Source organism: Macrobrachium nipponense, chromosome 4, assembly GCF_015104395.2.
Source record: "Macrobrachium nipponense isolate FS-2020 chromosome 4, ASM1510439v2, whole genome shotgun sequence".
In the NCBI taxonomy this organism is placed as follows: Eukaryota; Metazoa; Arthropoda; class Malacostraca; order Decapoda; family Palaemonidae; genus Macrobrachium; species Macrobrachium nipponense.
In genome coordinates, this window is record NC_061100.1 from 145,576,730 (window position 1) to 145,591,791 (window position 15,062).

At 37.4% G+C, this 15,062-nt stretch overlaps 1 protein-coding gene across 1 annotated transcript in view; it reads right to left on the reverse strand.

The window, feature by feature from the left end:
* LOC135211262 (hemicentin-1-like) overlaps window positions 1-15,062 on the reverse strand; it is a gene marked incomplete in the record, with an annotated part of 257,809 nt that overhangs the window by 12,408 nt on the left and 230,339 nt on the right. The window contains 11 exon segments of the mRNA XM_064244559.1: window positions 493-621; window positions 1,776-1,907; window positions 3,402-3,521; window positions 3,840-3,959; window positions 4,161-4,292; window positions 4,704-4,939; window positions 5,228-5,405; window positions 9,117-9,248; window positions 10,830-10,968; window positions 12,084-12,257; window positions 13,325-13,464. Of these exon segments, the coding sequence (XP_064100629.1) occupies window positions 493-621; window positions 1,776-1,907; window positions 3,402-3,521; window positions 3,840-3,959; window positions 4,161-4,292; window positions 4,704-4,939; window positions 5,228-5,405; window positions 9,117-9,248; window positions 10,830-10,968; window positions 12,084-12,257; window positions 13,325-13,464 (1,632 nt within the window).

A 15,062-nucleotide genomic window follows, 5' to 3' on the forward strand; every position in this document is an offset into this window, starting at 1 on the left:
TATAATATATATATATATATATATATTATATAATGTGAGGCTACAAAACCACATGCCAAAACTAAGCTGGCTAATGTAAATAAGTAAAATAAACTATAAAATTAATATGAAACTTTGAATCGTAAAATATAACAGTACGGACTTTTTGAGTCTATTTTCAAAAAGATACCCGTTTTAAGACTAGACCTCCCAGACACGGAACGACCTTACTGGTAGTTGGAGAGGGTTGCAATATGGAACATTCTCAGAAAACCACACACACACATACACACAAATATATATATATATATATATATATATATATATATATATATATATATATATATATATATTATATAATGTGAGGCTACAAAACCACATGCCAAAACTAAGCTGGCTAATGTAAATAAGTAAAATAAACTATAAAATTAATACAAAACTTTGAATCGTAAAATATAACAGTACGGACTTTTTGAGTCTATTTTCAAAAACATAACCCGTTTTAAGACATACCCAGACAAGGAAGACCTGGACCAGACGACCTGAAACCTCTGCTGCAGGAGCACCTGTAAGATCCCCAGGTGTTCGAGCACAACTGGGTGTAGTGGCATCCGGACACTTGCTCGGCGCATTCGTCGATATCTGAAATAGTCGCAGAAGGAATGGGTGAGTTGGGAATGAATATGATCTCTATGGGGAAAGTGGATTGGGATAGTGATCTGGAAGTAGTCTTGTGAGGGAACTGAAGGGGAAGAGTGGTCCCAAAACAGTCTTCGTGATGGAACTGAATTGGGAGAGTGATCTAGAGATAGTCTTGTGTGGGAACTGAGATGGTACTGGATTAGAAGAGTGACCCCAATGTAGTGTTTGATATGGCACTGTATTGGAAGAGTGATCTGGGATTAGTCTTGTGAGGGAACTGAAGGGGAAGAATGATCCCAAGGCAGTGTCTGAGATGGTACTGGATTGGAAGATTGATCCCAATGCAGTGTTTGATATGGCACTGGATTGGGAGAGTGATCTGGAAGTAGTCTTGAGGGAACTGAAGGGGAAGAGTGATCCCAAGGCAGTATTTTTGATGGTACTGGATTGGAAGAGTGATCTGGAAGAAGTCTTGTGAGGGAACTGAAGAGGAAGAGTGATTCCAATACTGAATTTGTGATGGTACTGGATTGGAAAAGTGATCCCAATGCAGTGTTTGATATGGCACTGGATTTGAAGAGTTATCTGGGATTAGTCTTGTGAGGGAACTGAGTGGGAAGAATGATCCCAATACAGTGTCTGAGATGGTACTGGATTGGAAGAGTGATCTGGAAGTAGTCTTGTGAGTGAACTGAAGGGGAAGAATGATCCCAGTACAGTGTTCGATATGGTACTGGATTGGAAGGGTGTTCATGAGGGAACTGAATGGTATGAGTGATCTGAAAATAATCTTTGGGAGGGAATTACAAAAGAAGGGTGACCATTGAGTATGTTGTGCTTGGCTGAACTGATGTAAATTCTATTATCTTAAGATACTGAAATGTCACTTGAAGTTGATGCTTCTTCCCAAAATTGAGTCATTGCCACAAATTAATCTAGGAGGCAATCTTGCTTGACTATATGAACAAAAGAAGGATAAATCCTAAACATTAACGAAATATGAAAGTTATAGCATCTTGATAGTGAAAAGAAAAAGCACAACTAAATAACTTTGATCTCTCCTGTAAGACCACTCATATGTGGAAATGCATCACCTGAACTGCTGATTAGACTTCATCTCACTCAAGAAAGAAACAGAGCCTTGATGTTTTTACCTGTACAAGTCCCATTTCCTGATTGCTTGAGTCCCGGAGGGCAATGAGTAATACACCTGTAGGAGCCTTCCGTGTTCTGACACTCTTGTTCGTCTAGACAATCATGGCTATGAATGGCACATTCATTTATATCTGCAATTAGAGGAAAATGATCTTAAGGAAAATGCTCTGGGAAACTTGAACCTAAGCCTCTTAGGGTAATTGGAGTCATGGTACGAGTAAATATATCTTAGGTAGAGTTAGCTCGCTTTGGGTTGGATGTCTTCATCCTCATTATCATCGCTTCCAACGGCACGTGACAGTGGAGGGTTTCCGTGAAATTCCGCCAGTTGTGTCTTTAGCGTGCGTTATCTTCTACACATCTCTATTTTTCTCTTATCCCTAGCATGTAGCTTCCCTCCCTCCTGTTGTCCTCACCCAAGTAGGTATGGGTCTCCCAATTCTGGTGCCCATAGAAACCCAGGTTTTTAATTTACGTACATTTCTCATAGCGGTTGTGCGATAGGCATATCCATGCCATCATCATCTGTCTTTTATCATCACCTCATCCTACATATGGGATTTTAGGAATTCCCTTTATACATTAGTTTAAAGCAAGCACGTTTTTCTCATATTATTTTGCTGTAAGAGAGGATATTGTTGTTATAGATAATTGTCAGAGTGGGCTCCTTACTTTCATTGTTTGAATCGTTTTATGATTTCTCCTTGTTTATTGACTTATTGCTTATTCTTTTCATTACTTTAATTTTCGACCTTCAGCATCATTGTCGTAAAGCCCAAGAACCTCTGCAATTCTTATGTCCAGGAATTTTTAGTTTAGAAAGAATTGCAAATCATGTTTTACCAACTCCCAACTGAGCTTTCTAAGAGACTTTAACTAGATGCAGTAGAAGCAAGTGCACTGAACCGTGATATCGAGGACAGATTTTATTGTAAAACGTTATATAGATATTGGAAGGACCTAATCATACAATAAAGGAAGTAATTCAGAAAATGATCAGGATTAGAATATTTTTGAAAAGTGACAATCAAACCAAAAGTATTTTGGAAAATAATAGCGCCTGAAAGTTTTTGGTGAACATCCCTTCACCCCACCACCCCCTCTCTTTTTTTTGAGGTATGTCCTTCACGAAAGTTTATAGATCAATTCTGCTCTCCCTGTTCTTACCTAAATCACAATATTAGTAAACAAGCTGCAATATTTTAAAAGTGATAACAGAACAAAAGTATTTTAAAATTTTTAAATAAACTGCAAAGCATTTAAAAAAATAATCAGCTAACATAGAATTTTCAAGACATAACAAACTGGACAATTCAGACCTATTTCAGCAATGATAAACTACAAAATGTAATTTTAAAAGTTCCAGGTAACTAAAGGTTTCTGCAAAAGTAAACCTATTCAGAGTACTTCCAAAAGTGATAAACAACTAGATTCGTTACAAAAGTAATAAATAATCTAAATCATATTCAAAACTTATAAGAAAGCCAAGAAGTGCAAAACTGAACTAACTGTAGTAAACATTACTAATTTTTGTTCTGGATTCAAGTCATATAATCTCTCCAAGGTACTGAAAAGAGTCATTAGAATTTGTTGGGATTTTGCAAATCGTCTTAACTTCAGTTTACCTTTACATCTCCCGTTGGGTAAGAGTGAGTGCCCTTCTGGGCATGCGCACTTGAATGAGCCAATGGTATTTTCACATCCATGACTACACGGAGACCGAAACTGAGCACATTCATCAATGTCTGGAAGAACAATAATACTAATAATAATTACAGAAAATTCATTTGAGTTTTAGAATCTCAGCACTAAACAGATTATCCAGTGAATAATAACGTACAAAGAACAAAATAATACATGAACAAAAAAAGTTTGCATTGTGAAATTTATAAAATTTAGAACAGCCTGTTAACATTAAATGTGCGTCCAGTGATAGGAACTAAACAATCAATATCGAAAGTAAATTTAATTTCGTACTTAGATCACTGAGAGGATGGATAGAAGCATTAGATCACTGAGAGGATGGATAGAAACATAAGTATTGCGTAAGTAACGTCACCTACCAACGCACTGATTCTGGCCAACCAGCCTGAAGCCTCGACGACAGTCACACCTGTATCCACCAATCAGGTTCAAGCAAGTCTGGTCGCATACCTTCGGCTCCTCTTGGCATTCATTTATGTCTGAGGAAAATGAACGACACGGTGACTGAATGAATGTTCGAGTAGATCTTGTGATCAACCATGTAACAAAACTTTTCAGATTAAGAATAAAAATATCTACAACTTGATAGGACATTCAATAATGTTTCTACTCTTGTGTTGCTATACCAGTTGGTCGACACCTTCTGTGGTAAGTTGAATAGTATATTAGATTAACATTACCTTCACATGCTGTTCCAGAACTCGTCCTTCTGAAACCTTCCGCACAGGTGTAGGTGCAGGTGTACGATCCAGGCGTATTGTCACACTGTTCTCTGGGACCACATACTCCGGGCATTTCACATTCGTTGACATCTGCAAACATTGAATGACATTGCCTAATACTACCATGAATGATAATTAGATATCCTTTTGAGAGACGTATGGCAGGGGAAGTGTAGTTAGTGACGTCTTGACAAGGGCAAGAATTGTATCTCCTTTCCATATCATATAAACAAGTGTATGATTAAAATGAAAAAGCTTTTACCAAAAACGGGATATTTTAGTAGAGTTGGCAAAACTAAAATGAGGATATTTGACTATGAAAAAAAAAATCATGCAAAAAGAAAAAAACACGCAAAAAAAAAAAAAACTATCTTCCCTTAGCAGAAACTCTCAGCCAAGCCTTTATATACTAAACAATGACTTCATTAACTCCTTTATTCCTCCCTTCTTTGTCAGTCAGACTCTCGGAACCAAAACAAAACCCGAATTACTTCCATTTACCTTGACAGGTGTACCCATCTGGTCCCAAGGTATACCCTTCCGTACAGGTGCAGGCGTAACTTCCCAGGGTGTTTGCGCAGCCATGGGAACAACGACTCGTGGACTCGAGGCACTCGTCATTGTCTCTGCAGAAGGGTCCAGACGCCTCCAGGGTGAAACCCGAAGGGCATGTACCATTGGGGGACCCAGGAGCGATCGAGGTCGACACGATTAAATTCAGCTCTCCTTGGGTGTTGCTTCGTGTATAGGTCGAGAATAATAATAATAATAATAATAATAATAATAATAATAATAATAATAATAATAATAATAATAATAATAATAATAATAATGGAGATGACAGTATTATGATGAAAAAGTCCGCTATAAAATATCATTATCATCAATATTAATATAATACTGTGGGTCAAGAATATAAATAAAGAATATTGATAACAAATATATGTGGATACTTAAAGCTCTCTGCCTCTGTAAGAGAAAAAGTTTCACTTCGTACCCACAGATCAAATTGATTTCACTGTTACCTGTATGAAGCTCCTATGCCATTGGCGTGGAGAGTCTCAACCAGGAAGGGCATGTTACCCAGCTCCGCGTCGTATGAGATGGTCTGATTCCAGGCGTAGGGCAGAAGGTAATCCCCAACAGAGAAGGTCCGAGTCGACGTGGCAAATAGGGACCCTCCCCCCGTCTGAACGTAGTCCTCTGTATCAGGCCGGAGAAGGAGAGAGAGAGAGAGAGAGAGAGAGAGAGAGCATTTTTAATGGAGGTGGAATAAGAAAAACCGCATTCGAACGGGGACACAGATGATGTGATTTTCCAATTCGCCAGTAGTTTTCTCTCTGGTGAAAGCCTCGATTTTTTTCCCTATTCTTAACTTTCGCTTGTCTTCTAAGACCCTGGGCTATTTCAGTTGGTATTTGCTCACAGGAACAGCTTACTTTATCACTATTATTTCAGCGGATGAAACCTATTTATATGGAAAACGCACACAGGGGCCATTGACTTGAAATTCAAGCTTCCAAAGAAGGTTGGTTTCAACCCTCTGCTGAAGAACCCACACTCCAGTCGTAATGATTATGATACAGGCCAGTAATTTGTCATCGCCCTGGAGAAGACGCAAACCCGCGACATCTGATCGGCCTACTATACTACAATAACCAACGTACCATCGGACCAGCTAAATCTGCACTGCTGTTGGCTCTACCCTTTGACTACGAGGCTAACTTAGGTTTGCCAACTCTAGACTTTATGGTTTAATTACTCTTCATCATGTCTGGAAATCCACGAAACCAAGAGTCTAATAAGGACTGGGAAGTGGGACCATTAAGATAATAGGTCCGATGATGAAGCATTTGCGCTCATTAACGTAACTATTCTGATAAAGGAGGCTTACCAAGATCAAACATGAACGAATGTAAATAATCAATATTATTACATAGCCATTAATAAATAACATTCTCCTGTATCATTTTACTCATGTGCGAATGCAGATAGAAGACACTTCTAGCACTGAACTATTGGTAGATAAAAAGAAAAAAAAAAAAATTTAAGCCGAGAAATGGATATTTGAACCTGAAGCCTCTCTCTCAGTTCTCGTCAGTTCCCATGTAGTATTATGCTGGCAATAAATGTTCCTTTTTACTTCGGGAACTCGAGAAATGAACGAGACTGAAAGAGCAAGGATTTCGGTGTTCCGTCTTCGGAGCCTTTGAAAAATATTTAAGAATAACAATTAATATACTTACCAGGTTAGCAATAGTGGTTATTTTTAATTTGCTTTCGCCAAAAAAATACCAGAGAAAACAGAAAAAAACATGAATAAAAATGAAAACAGGAGGGAGAGAAATGAAAGAAATTTATGAAATAATGCCCCTGAGGATGTCGTGCAATTAGAATTTCAACAGTTCAATCGAAGACGTAATGCATAACTACCCTAATACAGTTCTTGCATTTTAATAATTCACTGACGTTTTTATCTACCGATTTATTAGTGTGTTAATTTATTTTTTCTTTTCTAGTAAGTTATCTCCTCTTTCTGCATTTCCCTTTACCTATTGTTTCCTCTTTCTAATGAACGTCACATTCTTTGGAGGCTTTAATTCCAAGTCAGTGGCCCTTGTGGTTGTGTTCCATATGAATAGGGTTCATCTTCTGGATAATAATAATAATAATAATAATTAATAAAATAATAATAATAATAAAATAATAAAACCATAATCATAGGAGCACTAGGCACGCATCACAAGATCCCTGAAAAGGAATCTAGAAAAACTAGAGGCGGAAGTAGCTCCAGGTCTCATGCAGAAGAGTGTGATCCTAGAAAGGCACAATTAGAAGACAAGTGATGGACATCCTAAGGAGGGCAGGAGCAACCAGGAACCCCACATATAAATACCACCCAGGCGAATGGAGGGACTGTGATAGAGCAAAAAAAAAAAAAAAAAAAAAAAAAAAAAATAATTAATACGAAAAACTAGAGGCGAAGTAGCTCCAGGACTCATGCAGAAGATGTGATCCTGAAAACGGCACACATAGTAAAGAAAAGTGATGGACTCCTATGGAGGCAGGATGCAACCCTCCCGAACCTCCCCACACTATAAATACCACCCAGTCGAATTGGAGGGACTGTGATAGAGCAAAAAAAAAAAAAAAAAAAAAAAAAAAAAAAAAAAAAAAAAAAAAAAAAAAAATAATAATAATAATAATAATAATAAAACACCAAGAGATGAAGGACACGATCAGGAAAGAATATATGCAGAGACTCAAGGCGATACTCAAGTCAAAACTCAACGCCGGAAATATGATGAAAGCCATAAACACATGGGCAGTGCAGTAATCAGATACAGCGCAGGCATAGTGGCAATGGACGAAGGCAGAACTCCGCAGCATAGATCAGAAACCAGAACTTATGACAATACACAAAGCACTACACCCAAGAGCAAATACGGACAGATTATACATAACACGAAAGGAAGGAGGGAGAGGACTACTAAGTATAGAGGACTGCGTCAACATCGAGAACAGAGGACTGGGGCAATATCTGAAAACAATATCTGAAATATACAGAGACAGGAGAATGACAGACAGAACAGAGGACTGGCACAACAAACCAATGCACGGACAATACATGAGACAGAATAAAGAACTAGCCAGCGATGACACATGGCAATGGCTACAGAGGGGAGGAGGCTAAAGAAGGTAACTGAAGGAATGATAACAGCGGCACAAGATCAGGCCCTAAGAACCAGATATGTTCAAAGAACGTAGAGGGAAATAACATCTCTCCCATATGTAGGATGTGCAATACGAAAAATGAAACCATAAACCACATAGCAAGCGAATGCCCGGCAACTTGCACAGAACCAATACAAAAAGAGGCATGATTTAGTGGCAAAAGCCCTCCACTGGAGGGCCTGTGCAAGAAACATCAGCTACCTTGCAGTAATAAGTGGTACGAGCACCAACCTGAGGGAGTGAAGAAAACGATCAGGCAAAGATCCTCTGGGACTATGGTATCAGGACGGATAGGGTGATACGTGCAAACAGACCAGACGTGACGTTGATTGACAAAGTCAAGAAGAAAGTATCACTCATTGATGTCGCAATACCATGGGACACCAGAGTTGAAGAGAAAGAGAGGGAAAAAATGGATAAATATCAAGATCTGAAAATAGAAATAAGAAGGATATGGGATATGCCATTGAAATCGTACCCATACTCTAGGAGCCTAGGCACGAATCCCAATATCCCTGAAAATGAATATAGAGAAACTAGAGGCAGAAGTAGCTTCGGCTCATCCGAGAGTGTGATCCTGAAAAGGCGCACATAGTAAGAAGAGTGGTGGACTCCTAAGGAAGCAGTATGCACCCGGAACCCACACTATAAATCCCACCCAGTGAATTGGAGGACTGTGATAGAGCAAAAAAAAAAAAAAAAAAAAAAAAAAAACAATAATAATAATAATTGAATGAAAAAATTGTTATTGAAACAGCCCTATTCCAGACTTTTTTTTTATTTTGCTGTCAACAATATTAGACATTTGGTTTGGTTTTAGTTCGTTTTTCTGTGCATTTCGTAGTATGTTGACGAGAGCATTATGTGTAGTACTTATTTTAAAAAAAGCATTTTGTGTAGTACTTTTAAAAAAAAAAGTACCAACAAATATGCCATTAGGCTGGCAATAGATGATGAAATTTTGGGAGTAATCGGAATTTATCTTTTGGAGCTGAAGGGACATTTTGGGAGTTTAATACTCAATACTCACGCTTGGTCTCGTTCTATCCAATTATCAACTAATTAATTAATTAATTAATCTTTTTATTTATTTATTTGTTTATTTATTACCTAATAGTAAATACCTGCTCAAAACGAAGAAGAAGGAAAATTTAATAAGGATATACAAAGAAAACAAACCCGTGTAAGGTTGAAGGGTGATTTGTGACCCTGGGGGCAGGTAAGGAACTTGGCCTGTCACAACAACATCTACCAAAAGAGTCCCGCTGGAATCCACGCCACGCACGACGTGGGTCATGTCCACCGTCTCACCTGTGTAAGATGAATGAAAGAGAAACCTTAAAAAGAGAAATAATATTAGTCACCTAACAAATTCGAATAAAACATTGGGCGACAATAAAAACTGCTTATGTGTGTAAATGAGGTAAGTTTTATCTCCTATAAAAAAAAGTGTTACTGAGATTAATTTCTATCTTCATAAAAAGAAATTCACCATTAAGAATAATCAATAGGTACGTGATTAGATGTAAATACATAAAGAATTTCATCTTCGTGAACTAAAAATAAAAGAAATAGGATGTCAATAAAATTGACTTAACTTGTGCTTGTAAAAGAGGTATATTTTTATTTTCTAGTGAAAATTTCCATTGGATGATTGAGCGGAAGTTTTGAAGTTCATTTCAATGAAAATAAAAAAAGTATTTGACCTGTGCAAACAAAAGAATGAACGGAAGTCCAGTGCAGCGAAATGAATTCCTCTTCTTAAATAAACGAAACATTTACCACTCAGATTAATATAAAAAAAAAAATATATATTTTCCATGAGTAAAGTAACAGTTTCGAGAAGCATCTATTGTTTAAATCTGGAAAATGATCAGAGAATTAGGACGTCTGACTGGAAGTGGAAACATTATTGCTAGATATTTATGATTTTGAGGATAAATTGAAAAAATTAAATCTGGGTCAGGATGATTGGGGCACTTCGTTTAACAAACTAATAACCAAACTAGGGCACGGTAGCAATTGATCACGGTAGATATTTCTAAATGAAATGTAACAAATAATATTTTTCTTAGATGAGAGAGAGAGAGAGAGAGAGAGAGAGAGATGAGCCGAGAGAGACGAGAAGAGAGAGAGATAGAGAGAGAGAGAGAGAGAGAGAGAGAGAGAGAGAGAGAGAGAGAGGTGGGTGGTTGTATTAATAAACAATATTACCCAATTTGAGAATTGATCTATCGATTGATGAATCGATCGAGAGAGAGAGAGAGAGATATTTGTATATTTCTTTCTAAGGAAAGTAATAAACCGTTTGCTAAGAAGATCGTGTCACGAGAGAGAGAGAGAGAGAGAGAGAGAGAGAGAGAGAGAGAGAGAGAGAGCGATAGAGAGAGAGAGAGATTGTATATTCTTTTAAGGAAGTAATAAACCGTTTGCCTAAGAAGATTGTGTCACGATGAGAGAGAGAGAGAGAGAGAGAGAGAGAGAGAGAGAGAGAGAGAGAGATTTGTATATTTCTTTCTAAGGAAAGTAATAAACCGTTTGCTAAGAAGATTGTGTCACGAGAGAGAGAGAGAGAGAGAAGAGAAAGAGAAGAGACGAGATGAGAGAAGAGAGAGAGAGAGAGAGAGAGAGAGAATAGATTTGTTGTATTTTCTTTCTAAGGAAAGTAATAAAACGTTTGCTAAGCAGTTGGTCACGAGAGAAGAGAAGAGAGAGAGGACGAGGAGAGAGAGAGAAGGAGAGAGAGAAGAGAGAGATTTGTGTATTTCTTTCTAAGGAAAGTAATAAACAGATTCCTAAGAAGATTGTTTCACGAGAGAGAGAGAGAGAGAGAGAGAGAGAGAGAGAGAGAGAGAGAGAGAGAGAGAGAGAGAGAGAGAGAGAATCCTTTACCCGTCGCAAAGGCCACATGCGCCTCCCTCCTGAAGAAGCCTTTTGTAAGGGTGTGCCCATTGACAGCTCCGTTGACCTCGTAGGCAGCCGTCCAATAGACAGGTGAAAGAACAGACAATAAAGGTGTTATCCAGGTTCCCTGGAAATTGAATAGCTTCATGAATCATAAAGATATATTGACGAAATAATGAAAGGGATGACGAAAGTCATTTATGTTCTCGATAAAGAACGGCGATTACAGACAGGTGCGTTCTAGGTTTCCAATAACCACGTAAGGAAATGGGTTTCTAAACAACAAACACAAAGTGATGAACTCCTCTTCGGTGTCTGTGGTGTTTGGTTTGTTTAATGACTTTTATCTGGGTTGGAAATTCAGGATGTAGGTCACCATGAAAAATTAAGATGACGAGACTTCAAGTGGGTACTCCTGATTATAATAATAATAAAAAAAGGTATAAACAGGTGGATGTGTATTATTGGAATAAATGAAAGGGCAGTCTCACCAATCGCATCCCTTTTACTTAAAAATAAAAGTTTAAAACATGTCGTCTGGTATACCATTACAACTCACTTCTTAGAAATATAAACTCCCCTTTCTCTCACAAAGAAAGTTCATCATGTTAACTGATATTCCAGCATTTTCTTCTTCCCTTCAGCAATGTGTAAACCTTTTAAAATGTCATCTTTCATTTCGAAAGCTCATCCTTTGCCAACATCCCGCCCCACCAACAACAAAAAAATGGTTCTAATAGTTTGATTTGATATACTAGTCACTTTCCTCTCTGCCAATAAGAAAGCTCTAAGAATCTACCATTCCAATTCTTTCGTTTTCAAAAAAAAAAAAAAAAAAAAAAAAAAAAAAAAGCCCATAAACTTTTCATCTGAAAAGCAAAAACAGCCTCTTTCCTTCTAATAAAAGTTCTAAATATTAAATTTGCTTTTTTAGTTCCTCCTCCTGCACCCAACAAAAATGAGAAAATAAGAAAATGATGGAAATAACAGTTCTAAATGTCCCGTGTTACTACAGTTCATCCTCCCGCCTAAAAACGTTCTACACACGCCATCCGATTTCTTACTTTGTCTTTCGCTCACTCAAAATAAAAAAAAGTTCTAAATCTGTAATATGTTATTCCAGTCTCTCCTCAGTTCTTCAGCATACTCCCGCTGCCCGACATTCCTCTTCTCAATAACCCTACCCCACAAAAAGAAGAAAAAAAAAAAGTTCCTGAACATGCCCAATGCCCAATGACTTACGTGCTTAGGAATGAGGGGACTTATATTGGCCGTCACGGTTCGCTGCATGCCCAGCGTGGAGACGTTAGCAACCAAGGTCACTATGCCAAGGTCCTCTCCATTCAACTCTCCCATCAGTGTGCCCCGAGCCACGACGGGTAATACTTCGCAGGTTGATCCTTCGCAGGTGGAAGTCTTTTTTTGTTCACACCCAGGGGCATTTTGAAAGGTTGAAGGTTAGTTATGAATTTCGAAATGATATTCATACAAATGTTGATGTTTATTGTACTCATTGACGTATTTGTTTATGCAGTTCTCATAAATATTTTAGTAAAAACTCCTCTTAATTGATATTATTTCTTCCAAGTGGATGAAACCATTTATGCTTAATTATAGTTAAAATTACTGAAATCATATCCAAGGAAGCGCAAACGGTCATTGCTACTAATGACACAGGTCTGTTTCCGCAGTTTTTCAGTATTAAAAAATCTCAATTTATATATGCGTATATATATATATATATATATATATATATATATATATATATATATATATATATATATATATATCATATATATATTATATATATATATAATATATATATATATATATATATATATATGTATATCTATGTGTGTGTGTGTGTTCATAATTACTAAGACACTAGCGTTTATGGGTGATGAAATCCAGACACTGATAGGTTATTATAGCTTTTCTAGCTAGTTTATGAACTTCGTCTACGATCTCTAATGCCGGTTCCTGCGTTTTTTTAAAAATATATATTTATAAAAACATTATCGGTCTTATTTGTCTTGATAATAAAAACAACATTTAAAAATGTTGGAAAAAAGTACTCACACTTTGGCAAATTATCTAAATGTTAATATTAAAAAAATCTTCCAAAGTGGAAGTTTTTCTCGTGACAAATAGGTAAGAAGGTGTTTATGAATAGTTATTAACACTGAAAATATCAAGATTTGCCTAAATATAATGTTTCATATATTAAATAACTTCAAACCTATTTTTTTTTCATTCATTTTGAGGTTTATGCTTATGGAAACGCATGCAAATGCCTATGGGTATTCTGTAGTCGTAGATGAACCAAAGATATTCAATTGTACGAAACTGATACCAATAATGCCATTATGTTTCAACTTCATTGTACTAAAGTGTATACAGAAAATTTAAAGGCACTTTATTAAAAAAGGTTTTGGAGAAAAGATATATAAAAATGAATTAACTTTGACTTGATAATTGCTCACCTCTCTGTCCTCTCCTGGACACGGGGCACCGCCAAACCTAGGGTATGGAGCGTTGCAACGTCTGGTTCTCACTCTCACACCAATGCCACACGTCATGCTGCAAGGGGACCATTCGCCCCACGATCCCCAGGAACCAGACACTAAGGAAACAGTGGAAATTATGCTTTAGCGCTTTGGCAATTCTACCGATAAATAATCCTGCCATTGAGGAGCCCGCTGATAAGACTGCATGAAAGAATTGTTAGGTTTAGGACAATGGTTCTTAACCTTTTTATTACCAAGCCCCCTCTAAGAGTTGATCCTTTCTTTCACGGCCCTCTTTGCATCTGAGTAAAATTCCCTCCCAGGTTTAAAGGAAAAAAAAAAATGAGAAAGAGAAGGGGTTTCGAGGGATAGGAAGAGAGGTCAATAATTACAAAACTTGGTTAGCCCAAAGAGCCTAACCAAAGCATTAAACTCTAGGAAAGTAACGTTATAAGGCGATACTTTTGCATTTTTCATAACCTTCTGAATATTAGTTCCTCACTTTTGTTAAGAAAATAACGAATATGATAAGAGAATTTTTATGTTCTTATTTTTCCCAAGGGCTGGCGCCTCCCCTGGAAGTTGTTGACGTTCCCCTAAGGGGCGCGCCCCCAGGTTAAGAAACACTGGTTTTGGGTATAAAGCCAAGCTCTGAGACACTGTGCGCCATTCAGGGCTTAATAAAGTGAAACGAAGGAGTTGGAATGTTTGAACAGCGAGATAAGGAGTTCAGGAAAATATATGAGACGAAGTATAAGGGAAAACTGGGAGAAAAATCCACATTTGCATAAAGAAGTAATAGTTACAGAGGTTGGACAGCAGGGTGCAAGAAAGTAGACAGAAATGGGTGTAAAGTGAAAGGTTAAAAAGTGGGTGCAGCTAGGGGCCAAAGGGATTCGTAAGCACCAGAAAAATCTGTATTTTGCGATCGGATTGAGAAATCATTTTGTTTTTGAAAAATTGACTTAAGGGTTTCGTAATATGACAATTAAATCATCCTCTAATTGGGGGGACGTCGATTCAGCAGTTATTAGGATGAAGAGGGAACTGGAGGAATCCGGAACTTTGGAAATAATGTACATTCTGATCCCTGTAGGGAGGTATTGTCATCACTGGACCTCACGCTGTACACTGGATCGCCCGCTGTGCACTGTAGGCAGTCTAAAGTGCTTCTGCAGCATCCCTTCGGTTCTTAGCTGCCTTGAATTTCTGGACTTTTACTTTATCTCCATCCTCCCTTCATTTCTTCCACTTTGCCTTCTCAACCTCTCAAACTTCTTAGTGCAGATGGGAAATTTTCTCCCAGTTTCACCTTTAGACGCTTGTCTTTTCATCTCATTTATTTTCTTTGTCACTCTATCTTGCTGTTCAACCACTCCAACTCCTTTTCGCTTTCTTTGGCGCTGAATGGCTGAAATTACCCAAATACTTGGCTTTTAAGTCTAAATTCCATGAATCCATCCAATTCAATACTATGGTAACAATCAAAGTTATATTTTTGTCTCTGCAATCTGACATTAATTTTCCTACTGTCGAAACAGGCGAGAAAGCGAATGAGAATGTAACCAGAAACCTAACACTTTGGATTTGCTGAAAGCAATGCTTTAATACTTTTGTAATATGAAAAATCCTCATTCGGCGAGAAGACGGCATCACATTCATGAAACCGGAAATGAAATCTCATTATAAAAATAAATAATAACAATTCTGTATC